At 44.9% G+C, this 13,048-nt stretch overlaps 1 protein-coding gene across 1 annotated transcript in view; it reads right to left on the reverse strand.

Moving 5' to 3' along the window:
• Positions 1–674: 674 nt before the first annotated feature.
• Positions 675–13,048, reverse strand: part of AVPR1A (arginine vasopressin receptor 1A) — a 33,120-nt gene continuing 20,746 nt past the window's right edge. Inside the window, exon 2 of the mRNA XM_058191647.1 lies at positions 675–4,008. Coding sequence (XP_058047630.1) covers positions 3,752–4,008 — 257 coding nt within the window. The 3' untranslated portion in view covers positions 675–3,751. The remainder of the gene's footprint in view (positions 4,009–13,048) is intronic.

Consider the following 13,048-nt stretch of genomic DNA (forward strand, 5'->3'; position numbering starts at 1 on the left):
TAGGTTACAAGTTATTAAAAACTAATTAAGAATTATTACTAGAGTTTTAAATCCAGTTTTCATGAAATACGCTTATTGCTAAGTAGACTAATATAACAGAAATGACAGTGTATATTATGAGCAAATTTAAAGTGTTAAATATTCTAAGCTCAGAAAAACTTTTAAATGTTTCAAGTGACCTAGATCAGCAGTCCTCAACCTTTGTGTCTTGGTTCCCCCTTCTCCTTGGGGGGGAGAGGAGAACCGGCCATGCAAGTCGCAGCTTGACTTTGCACAAGGATGGGACGGTGTGCGTGCACATGCAAGCACAGCTCGAGTTGTGCAAGTTGAGCTACACATGCATATACACGCATGCCAGCACACCATTCGTGCAAGTCAAGTGTTCTTGCATGCACGCACAGTGACCTACCACTTGCACGGTTCACTTCCAAATAGGCCATGGCCTGGAAGTGGACGGCGGCCTAAGTGTGGAGATCCCTGACAAAGTTGATAACAGGCGCCATATGTACAATGTAATTTCAAAGGATTTTTTTGTCAATCAAGCATTCACTCTAAAGACACATAAGTAAATAAGGATAAAATCTATGCTACATGCTATTTTCTACTTAACTTGTAGAAAAATTGATCAATAACATCTTTATTTTATTTTTGTTTAAAATGATCATAGTAAACAACAGAAGTAACAGTAAAGTAGTTTTGCAATCAGTATCTACATCGAACAATCACAGAGCTTTGAGCAGAGTCAAATAGCAAGAGATAAATTCATTTAACACAAACTGGAACAAAGCAGATGTAGTCCTTGATTTACAATAGTTCATTCAGTGACCGTTCAAAGTTACAGCACTAAAAAAGGTGATTTACAACTTTTTTTCACACATACAACTATTATAATATCCCTGTAGTCACATTATCAAAATTCAGACTGACTCACATTTATGACAGTTGCAATGTCCTGGAGTCACGTGATCTCTCCTTTTATACCCTTCTGAGTCAATAGGAAAGCCAGATTCACTTAACAACTGTATTGCTAACTTAACAACTACAGTGATTCACTTAATAACAAGTGACAAGTAAAATGGGGCGAATATCTCACTTAGCAACAGAAATTTTGGGCTCAATAGAGGTCGTAATTTGAGGACTACCTGCAATAAGCAGAAAAAGTACAATATGTAATTTGAAGTTTCTACTGCATACACAGTGCATGCTTTCAGATGTGGCAGTCTGCCTGTAAAGCTCAACAAAGGATCAAATGAACATACAGGATTGACATTTAATAACTCACAACCTCAACAGCAAAGTTAACATTTTAACATACAAAAGTATTCAACGTATATTTTTAAATTGGGCAGTCTCCGAAAAATATTGCAAAAAGAAAGGACAGGAGAAAAAGGGACAAGAATGCTACATTGTAACCCATGAATTCTAATATCCCAGTAGCAAACAATTTAAAAACAGCAGTAAACTTACCAACTGGGCAAACAGAAGTTTTAATTAATGTCCAAAATGTTTCTTTTAAATGTCTAAACATGTACACATACTCTCTTAATTCTTCTTTCTATATAAGATGCAATTAAGAGCAGAACATATGCCTACTTCATTTGTAATGCATTCTCCAAGTCTCTGTTTTAAGAATTAAAAAAGGACAAACACAATTGCAGGATATTGGAAACAAAGTGAAATCAAATGCCCCATTTTTTAGGAGCTTGAGGCAGAACTTCAGAACCCTGGGTGTTGTGTTTTACACTTAGAATACTGAAAACAGCAAGATGTTTTGCTTCTAATCCAGGATGCTTCTTCACATCTGGTTGAAATGTTTTCAAAGAAAAAACAGCATGTCTAGTTGCCTCTTGAAAAAGCACCTTTGGGATTAAGGCTTATTAAATCGTTGTTAAAAAAAAAAAGAGTCCAAATTCTAATGGTATTCATTAAGGACAAGAAAAATTAACAGGTTAAAAGAGACTGAAGAAATAAACAGTATTGCCAGTTGTTGCATCTAAGTTTATATGAAAGTTTATTGGGCATATAATGGTTTGAGAAAAGTTAATATACCCTTTTGGTATGCCTTTAAACACCTTTAATTAGCAAAATAACAAAGTCAGGATAATTATACCACATTGCAAAGTAACTAGTAATGTAGGAAAAATATCATAAATGTCAGTTACATATTTAATTTTGCATTAAAACTATCTGGAAAACCTCTTTGCCTGTTCCCCTTCTGTCACTTTAGTTACTTAGCCTGGCAATATTGTTTGTGTTCTACTATCTAAATAAAACTCACCAGAATATTGTTGCTGCAAAAGCGAATTGCGCTGCTTTTCTACCTATATGTGCTACAGAGATGTAATGAGAACCAATAAAAAAATGAAGTGACAACCTGTGATTTTAAAAATTACCTATGGTATAATATAGTGTATTTCTTTTCCAATCATACAATGCTAATGATCCAAGTTTCAACTGAGCCACTTCTAAATTCTAAATTCAGATTGATGAAAGAAACTTTTATTCTTTTGCTGTCAGAATAACAATGATTTTTTTTCTGACACTTTTAAGTTGATAAAGCCCTGTTATAAATAATAACAACAGAGTTGGAAGGGACCTTGGAGGCCTTCTAGTCCAACCCCCTGCCCAGGCAGGAAACCCTACACCATCTCAGACAGATGGTTATCCAACATTTTCTTAAAAATTTCCAGTGTTGGAGCATTCCCAACTTCTACCCAAATATGTCCATGTGCCTACTTAAATATAAAAATAATCACAAGGAAGCAATTTCTTACATACTATATTACAAATGATATAAACATTCAATGGGTTCCCTTAAAGAATCCAGTACTTTATATGTTTTTTTCTGTTTCTCAGAATAGCTTAAGCTATTATAGCTTTCCATAATATTTAATTCAGCTTAAAAATTAATATTGGTTGGGTGTTCCACAGTTATTTGTCATCTACATAGCTTTAGATCAGGCCAATTTATTATTTCCAATACGATTTTGATACAGGTAGTCCTTGACTTGCAACAGTTCATTTAATGACTGTTACAATAGCACTGAAAAAAGTGACTTATGACTGTTTTTCACACAATCGTTGCAGTATTCCCATGGTCATGTGATCAAAATTCAGATGCTTGACAACTGACTCATATTTATGATGGTTATGACAATGTCTCAGGATCATGTGATCACCTTTTGCAACTTTCTGAAAGCAAAGACAATGGGGAAGCCATTTTAACTTAACAACTGCAGTGCTTCATTTAACAACTGTGGCAAGAAAGATCGTAAAATGGGGCAAAATTGTCTCACTTAGGAACAGAAATTTTGGGGTCAATTGCAGTCGTAAGTCAAGAACTACCTATAAATGGTTGATCACAGCGTTAAATACTGTATTTAGTCATTTCTTGAAAGATTAGGATGTTCCTCAGCAAGACTTTTGAAGGGACTGAGCAAATATTTTTACAGAGTAGTAGCCATTACTTCATAGAATGCTGTACCTCATTAAGGATTAATGCCAAGGTTTATAATTGTCTGTCTGGAAAAATATTGCATGTTATCTGATTTTCCATCAATATCATTGACTACATGTTCACATATATTTTTAGATATTAATTTGTTGTTTTCATTGACATAAAATGATAACTTTTTTGCCAATCGATTACTTTATTGATCACATGATACCTGGTAGCTAAAGTGCTTTTTTGGCACTCAGAGATATTAGTATTTTATTAATGGTCTAGAAAGAAATTGAAATAGTTAATAAATCATGATAAATTTGGTGATTCTCTCCATGTATCCAAACTGTTTGTTGGACTTATATTATTAGTGAAAGAAGTCTGTCTCCTGCTAATGCTCTCAGTATCTTCTTTATTCAATCTTTGTTTAATTTTTCGACAACACAAGAAACTCTGCAAGAAGTCTTGTAGGAGATGCCCACTGAAAAACATGTAGATCCATGGATTGCAGCAACTGTTCAAGCAGGCCAAAAGGGCAGTCACTGTAACTGCAACATCCTCTGAATCTGTTGAGAAAAGTAGAGCATTATTTAGCAAAGACCTACAATTTAGTATGCTAATATTTCTTTAAAAGCAAGCTCTAAGAAAAATCTGCATCACGTTTTGTAAGATTATAATTCTGCATTACATTTTCAAAGGTAAACTGGTATTTATACTCCATTCAAAATACTCCTTCAGTATAGTTGCTCTAATAACCACAATATGTCCGTGTTAGGCTTCTGGCTGCAATTTGTGGTATTAAGTGGGATATTAGAGGAACTGTCTCTCCTAAGCTATTTGCCCCATCAGTTCTGGCAGGAAGGGAACATTCTGGGTCCTGCTGAATCAAGACAAATCATTTGGAAGGATCAGGCATGGCTTCTTTGTTGCAGCATTTGGTCAACCCTGCTAGTTCTCTCTTTTCTCCTCCCAGGAAGACAGTTCTTATTCTGTTGCCTGCCCAGAGTTGCTTTCTTAGATGGGTGGCCATATAAATTCAATAAACAGAACAAATAAATAAAATGACTAAGCTACTGGACCATATTGAATGTGTCGTCCATCACAATAGATTCACACATTCTACTTTTGTCTAACCTACCTTTTGTTCCTTTCACTATACTTTTATTTTAGTTATGGTTTAGGAGCAGGTTACTTTGATTTACAATTATAACTCGACAAAAGTTTTAGAACTCTGTCATTTATTATATTTAGCCACACTTGGAATACTGCATCCAGTTTTGGTCGCCATGATGTAAAAAAGATGTTGACTCTAGAAAGAGTGAAAGATGATTAGGGAACTGGAGGCTAACACATATAAAGAACAGTTGCTGGAATTGGGTATATCTAGTTTAATAAAAAGAAGAACTCAGGGTGACATGATAGCACTGTTCCTATATCTCAGGGGTTGCCACAAAGCAGAGGGAGTCAAGCTATTCTCCAAAGCACCTGAGGGCAGGACAAGAAGCAATTGATGGAAACTAATTTAGGAGAGAAGCAACTTAGGAGAAATTTCCTGACAGAACAATTAATAAGTGGAACAACTTGCCTCCAGTAATTGTGAATGCTCCAGCACTGGAAGTTTTAAAGAAAAGATTGGACAACCGTTTGTCTGAAATGATATAGCCTGAGCAGGGTGTTGGACTTGAAGACCTATCCTATCCTATCCTATCCTATCCTATCCTATCCTATCCTATCCTATCCTATCCTATCCTATCCTATCCTTTGTGGCTTGTTCATAGATGATGATGATGATGATGATGATGATGATGATGATGATGATGATTAATTAAATTTTTATACCGCCCTTCTCCCGAAGGACTCAGGGCGGTTCACAGCCAAATAAAACAATAAAAAGTGCACAATAAAAACAATAATTAAAAAACTTATTAAATATAAGGCCAAATTAAAATCCATTTAAAACCATAAAACCCAATAAAATTTAAATCCAAATATTAAAAACTACTAAAAATTCTATGCCAGTCCTGCGCGAATAAATAGATATGTCTTCAACTCGCGGCAAAAGGTCCAAAGGTCGGGCAGTTGACAGAGTCCTGGGGGAAGTTCATTCCAGAGGGTGGGAGCCCCCACAGAGAAGGCCCTTCCCCTGGGGGCCGCCAGCCGACATTGCTTGGCGGACGGCACCCTGAGGAGTCCCTCTCTGTGAGAGCGCACGGGTCAGTGGGAGGCAATCGATAGCAGTAGGCGGTCCCGTAAGTAACCCGGCCCTAAGCCATGGAGCACTTTAAAGATAGTAACCAACACCTTGAAGTGCACCCGAAAGACCACAGGTAGCCAGTGCAGCCTGCGCAGGAGTGGTGTTACATGGGAGCCATGAGCGGACCAACTGGAGCCTCCGGGTGCTCTTCAAGGGGAGCCCCATGTAGAGAGCATTGCAGTAATCCAAGCGAGAGGTAACAAGGGCATGAGTGACTGTGCATAGGGCATCCCGGTCAAGGAAGGGGCGCAACTGGCGAATCAGGCGAACCTGATAAAAAGCTCTCCTGGAGACGGTCGACAAGTGATCTTCAAAAGACAACCACCCATCCAGGAGAACGCCTAAGTTGCACACCCTCTCCATCGGGGCCAATGACTCGCCCCCAACAGTCAGCCGTGGTTGCAGCTGACTGTACCGGGGTGCCGGCATCCACAGCCACTCCGTCTTGGAGGGGTTGAGCTTGAGCCTGTTTCTCCTCATCCAGACCCGTACGGCTTCAGACACCGGGACAGTACTTCGACAGCTTTGTTGGGGTGGCCTGGGGTGGAAAAGTACAGCTGTGTATCGTCAGCGTACAGTTGGTAACTCACCCCAAAACCACTGATGATCTCACCCAGCGTGTTCTGTTTCCCTTCCCCCAATACTCCCAGCAAAGAGTCCATCAGAGGCCTTCCTTTTTTTCTTTTCCTTTTATTTACATAGATACATGTCCTGGCCACGTCTACCCACGGGCCTGCCAAGTTTCTGGAGATAACGAGGAAATTATAGATAAGGCCAGAATTACTCACGAATATATTCTTCCCTCCATGAATTAGCTCGCGCCAAATTCATCGCTTTGTCCAAGACAAAAAACCAGGAAGTCCCGCCTCCTATTTATAGTCTCTGCAGATGTCACTGCATGACAATTATGACTTGGCTTTGTCCCAACTCTTCCGCTGCTGCGCACGCCGATCAAGCCTTCGTAATCTTGCGTCCCTCCAAAACTGTTCTTGGGGCGTTGCCAAATCAGAAGAAGGCCGGAGAATCAGGCCTTGCCGGCCCTCCCTTTGAGTGGGTGCCAGGGAGGAGAGGGCTCAAGAGAAGCAGGGCTTGCCAGGTCTTCTCCCTCATTTTCTGAATCATCCGAGTCCAGGAGTCTGGGTCCAGGAACCTGGGTCACAACACTATCCTCACCGCAGGGCCCTTCCCCGGGCTGACGATCGGGATGCGGTCGGGCTGGGTTCTGCTCATGGAAGGCCTGCACCAGGTCAGGGCATGAACGCCGGAGGCATCTACCCAGGAGAAATCAGTCCCGTATCCCTTCCACGCGATCAAATATTGGAAGCGACCCTTTAGCCAGCGAGAGTCTCAGACGCTGTGGACTTCAGATTCCTCCGACCCGTCCTCGGCGACAGTGACGGGTGCTGTTGGGCACCGAAGGGGACTCGGTGTGGCCTCAGGAACCAGAAGGGACCGGTGAAAACGGGTGGATCCGCATGGATCGTGGCAGGGTCAGTCGGTAGGCTACCGGGTTGATGACTGCCTCGACAGGAACGGGCCGATGAATCGGTGGTCCAACTTCTTTACCGGCGGTCGGACGGGAGGTGTTTGGTGGAGAGCCACACCGGTCTCCAACTGCCAGCGGGGCGTTGCCCGTCGGGAGCGGTCAGCGGACCGTTTGTAGTCCTCCTTTGCCCGATTCAGCTGCTGGCGTACCAACTGTTGGACCGCATGCAATTCCGTCAGGAAGGTCTGCGTTCGGGAACAGGAGAGTCCGGTGGTGCCAGAGGAAGAGCGCGGATGGTACCCCACATTGGCAAAGAACGGGGTCATCTGAGTAGAGGTGTGCTGAGAGTTGTTAAAAGCAAACTCCGCCAGAGACAGGTAGTCGGCCCAGTTGTCCTGTTGCTGGTTGATGAAGCAACGGAGATACTGTTCCAGTATACCGATGACCTTCTCTGTACCCCCGTCGGTCTCCGGATGGTGCGATGACGACAGACATACCTGCACCTCCAACGCGCCATCAGGCTCTTCCAGAAGCGGGCTGTGAACTGAACTCCATGGTCCGAAACCACCCTGTCCGGTAGACCATGGAGGCGGAAGATGTGCTGCAGAAAGAGGCGGGCGTTTTGCGGCTGTGGGCAGTCCGCGGCATGGGATGAAGTGTGCCATCTTGGTGAGCATGTCCACCACCACCAGCACCGTGGTGAACCCAGAGGACGGCGGCAGGTCTGTCAGGAAATCCATAGAGATCGCCCCAGGGTCTGTCGGGTGTCGGCAAGGGCTGGAGGAGCCGGGAGGGGCCCCGTGGCGGTCTTGGCTTGCCGGCACGGTACGCAGGATGTCACGTAGGCATGTATATCATGCCGCACTGGGCCACCAAAAGGTCCGTGTCACCAGGTGGAGGGTCTTGAAGAACCCAAAATGTCCTGCTGCAGGGTTGTCGTGGCACTGGGTCATGACGAGGGCTCGGAGTGGTCCTGTGGGCACATATAATCGCCCCGAAACTTGAGTAAGTCCTCCTCCAAGGTCCAAGGAGACGTGGGGCCCACCTCCGCTCTCCTTTGCTGCGACCAGGCGTCCTGGCGCTGCGCCTCGCACCTGGGCCCGCAAGTCCACTGGCTCCGTGCTGCGGCCAAGGCTTCTGCCGGCAGCACTGTCCGTGGAGGAAGGGGTCCTTGGCGCAGAGGTACTCTGGCTTGCGGGACAGGGCATCCGCCCTCGGTTGTGACCGCTGGGAATGTAGGTCACGCGGAAGTTGAACCGGGCAAAACAACGACCACCGGATCTGCCGCTGGTTCAACTTCCGAGCTGTGGTGAGGTGCTCGAGATTCCGATGGTCCGCTCGACCTCCACCTGATGTCGGGCCCCCTCCAGATGGTGTCGCCAAGCCTCGAATGCAGCCTTGATAGCCAGCAACTCTTTTTCCCAGATAGTGTAGTTGCGCTCGGAAGGGTTGAGTTTCCGGGAGTAGTAAGCGCAGGGAAAAAGTGTGCCACCATTCGTCGGAGCCTGTAGCAGCACCGCTCCCAGAGCCACATTGGACGCGTCCGTTTCCACCACAAAAGGCCGGAGCGGGTCGGGATGCCTCAGGACGGGTTCCGTGACGAAGGCTTTCTTGAGGGCTGTGAATGCTTCTTGCTGCGGGGGACCCCACCGGAATGCAACCTTCTTCCTGAGGAGCTGGGTAAGTGGAGCTGTCAGTGTGGCGAACCGGGATGAAGGTCCGGTAGTAGTTGGCGAAGCCCAGTAGGCGCTGAACATCCTTCACCCGACGAGGGGCTTCCCAGCTACACAAAGCTTCTACTTTACATGGGTCCATGGCTATGCCCTCGGGCGAGATGATATGCCCGAGGAATTCTATGGAAGTCCGGAAGAAGACGCATTTCTCCAGCTTCGCATTGAGTTGTTGCTCCCGCAAGCGTTGCAGAACCAGACTGACGTGTCGAAGGTGGCTTTCCCTGGACCGGGAGTAAATCAGGATGTCGTCGAGGTAGATAACCACGAACCGATCCAACATGTCTCGGAACACGTCGTTCATGAAGTGCTGAAAAACGGCGGGAGCATTGGTCAACCCAAATGGCATGACAGTGTATTCGTAGTGTCCGTATCGGGTGCCGAATGCCGCCTTCCATTCGTCTCCTTCTCGTATCCGCACCAGGTTGTAGGCCCCCCGGAGATCGAGCTTGGTGAAGATCGTGGCCTCCCGCAACCTTTCCAGTAGCTCCGGGATGAGCGGCAGGGGGTAGCGATTCCGCACCGTAATGGCGTTTAGCCGGCGGTAATCACAGCATAGGCGCAAGTCCCCTGTCTTCTTCTTCACAAAGAGGACCGGGGCCGAGAGGGGACTTTGAAGGCGGATGAACCCTCGGGCCAGGTTTTTGTCCAGGAAGTCCCTGAGGCGGCCAACTCGGGCTCCGACATGGAATACAGGCGTCCCACAGGCAGTGGTGCGTTGGGCAGAAGGTCCACGGGCAATCGAGGGGCCGATGCGGGTAGTCGGTCCGCCTCCTTCTCGCTGAACACGCCGGCGAAGTCCGCCAGCTCAGGAGGCAAGGTGATGGCAGCGGTGGGACGTTCTGGCCGGCACAGGTGTGGCGGATGTGATCGACGCACTGCAGACTCGGGAAAGAGATGGCGTTCGCGACCAGGCCACCTGAGGATCGTGGGTCCGAAGCCAGGCCAACCCAAGGACCAAGCGAAAATGAAGGTCCGCCGTGACATAAAACTGGGTCGCCTCCTCATGGTCCCCAATAGCCAGGCGCAAAGGCTGGGTGGCGAATTTAATGGGGCCGGACACCAGTTCTCGCCCATCAATTGTCTCTACCCGCATCGGAGGGTCCACGGAACCACGGGACCGCAAACTGGGTCACAAAGGCCTGGTCCATAAAGTTTGTTGTGGCCCTGAGTCCACCAGCGCATGCGCCTGGAGCCCGTCCGACTGGTTCCCCAACCATATCCGTGTGTCCAGAATCAGATGCCGAGGGGCCCAGAGTCTACTTCCGCAACGCCCAGTGGGGCTTAGTACGTGCCCGACCTAGGGTTTCCCGAGGTCGGGCCTGCCCGCTTCCCGATTGGTCACGCTGTGATTCGGGACCGGCGTGCGTGGCCTCCTCGGCGCCTGCACACGCCAGGGGCGCTACTTGTCGCGATGATGGTCTGCAGCTCCCGGATCTGGTCGCTCATGGGCAGGAGTTTGAGCTGGGCCGCCACCGATCCCGCCACCCGGGGCTGCGGGCCGCCATTCCGCCACTGGGCTGTAGGGGCGCCCAGGACGCCCATGGCTCCAGCCCGCCCACCAGACAGAGGAAGAATGGTACCTGGCTGTTTCCAAAGTGTCCCAAATTGGGCAGTCTCCGAAAATATTGCAAAAGAAAGGACAGGAGAAAAAGGACAAGAATGCTACATTGTAACCCATGAATTCTAATATCCCAGTAGCAAACAATTTAAAAACAGCAGTAAACTTACCAACTGGGCAAACAGAAGTTTTAATTAATGTCCAAAATGTTTCTTTTAAATGTCTAAACATGTACACATACTCTCTTAATTCTTCTTTCTATATAAGATGCAATTAAGAGCAGAACATATGCCTACTTCATTTGTAATGCATTCTCCAAGTCTCTGTTTTAAGAATTAAAAAAGGACAAACACAATTGCAGGATATTGGAAACAAAGTGAAATCAAATGCCCCATTTTTTAGGAGCTTGAGGCAGAACTTCAGAACCCTGGGTGTTGTGTTTTACACTTAGAATACTGAAAACAGCAAGATGTTTTGCTTCTAATCCAGGATGCTTCTTCACATCTGGTTGAAATGTTTTCAAAGAAAAAACAGCATGTCTAGTTGCCTCTTGAAAAAGCACCTTTGGGATTAAGGCTTATTAAATCGTTGTTAAAAAAAAAAAGAGTCCAAATTCTAATGGTATTCATTAGGACAAGAAAATTAACAGGTTAAAAGAGACTGAAGAAATAAACAGTATTGCCAGTTGTTGCATCTAAGTTTATATGAAAGTTTATTGGGCATATAATGGTTTGAGAAAAGTAGAGCATTATTTAGCAAAGACCTACAATTTAGTATGCTAATATTTCTTTAAAAGCAAGCTCTAAGAAAAATCTGCATCACGTTTTGTAAGATTATAATTCTGCATTACATTTTCAAAGGTAAACTGGTATTTATACTCCATTCAAAATACTCCTTCAGTATAGTTGCTCTAATAACCACAATATGTCCGTGTTAGGCTTCTGGCTGCAATTTGTGGTATTAAGTGGGATATTAGAGGAACTGTCTCTCCTAAGCTATTTGCCCCATCAGTTCTGGCAGGAAGGGAACATTCTGGGTCCTGCTGAATCAAGACAAATCATTTGGAAGGATCAGGCATGGCTTCTTTGTTGCAGCATTTGGTCAACCCTGCTAGTTCTCTTTCTCTCCTCCCAGGAAGACAGTTCTTATTCTGTTGCCTGCCCAGAGTTGCTTTCTTAGATGGGTGGCCATATAAATTCAATAAACAGAACAAATAAATAAATAAATGACTAAGCTACTGGACCATATTGAATGTGTCGTCCATCACAATAGATTCACATTCTACTTTTGTCTAACCTACCTTTTGTTCCTTTCACTATACTTTTATTTTAGTTATGGTTTAGGAGCAGGTTACTTTGATTTACAATTATAACTCGACAAAAGTTTTAGAACTCTGTCATTTATTATATTTAGCCACACTTGGAATACTGCATCCAGTTTTGGTCGCCATGATGTAAAAAAGATGTTGACTCTAGAAAGAGTGAAAGATGATTAGGGAACTGGAGGCTAACACATATAAAGAACAGTTGCTGGAATTGGGTATATCTAGTTTAATAAAAGAAGAACTCAGGGTGACATGATAGCACTGTTCCTATATCTCAGGGGTTGCCAAAGCAGAGGGAGTCAAGCTATTCTCCAAAGCACCTGAGGGCAGGACAAGAAGCAATTGATGGAAACTAATTTAGGAGAGAAGCAACTTAGGAGAAATTTCCTGACAGAACAATTAATAAGTGGAACAACTTGCCTCCAGTAATTGTGAATGCTCCAGCACTGGAAGTTTTAAAGAAAAGATTGGACAACCGTTTGTCTGAAATGATATAGCCTGAGCAGGGTGTTGGACTTGAAGACCTATCCTATCCTATCCTATCCTATCCTATCCTATCCTATCCTATCCTATCCTATCCTATCCTATCCTATCCTATCCTATCCTTTGTGGCTTGTTCATAGATGATGATGATGATGATGATGATGATGATGATGATGATGATGATGATGATGATTAATTAAATTTTTATACCGCCCTTCTCCCGAAGGACTCAGGGCGGTTCACAGCCAAATAAAACAATAAAAAGTGCACAATAAAAACAATAATTAAAAAACTTATTAAATATAAGGCCAAATTAAAATCCATTTAAAACCATAAAACCCGATAAAATTTAAATCCAAATATTAAAAACTACTAAAAATTCTATGCCAGTCCTGCGCGAATAAATAGATATGTCTTCAACTCGCGGCAAAAGGTCCGAAGGTCAGGCAGTTGACGGAGTCCTGGGGGAAGTTCATTCCAGAGGGTGGGAGCCCCACAGAGAAGGCCCTTCCCCTGGGGACCACCAGCCGACATTGCTTGGCGGACGGCACCCTGAAGAGTCCCTCTCTGTGAGAGCGCACGGGTCAGTGGGAGGCAATCGGTAGCAGTAGGCGGTCCCGTAAGTAAACTGGCCCTAAGCCACGGAACGCTTTGAAGGTAGTAACCAAAACCTTGAAGTGCACCCGAAAGACCACAGTCTATCACCCATGCAGCTGCATTCTGAACCAACTGAGCCTCCGGGTGCTCTTCAAGGGAGCCCCATGTAGA

Source organism: Ahaetulla prasina, chromosome 7 (genome assembly GCF_028640845.1).
Source record: "Ahaetulla prasina isolate Xishuangbanna chromosome 7, ASM2864084v1, whole genome shotgun sequence".
In the NCBI taxonomy this organism is placed as follows: domain Eukaryota; kingdom Metazoa; phylum Chordata; class Lepidosauria; order Squamata; family Colubridae; genus Ahaetulla; species Ahaetulla prasina.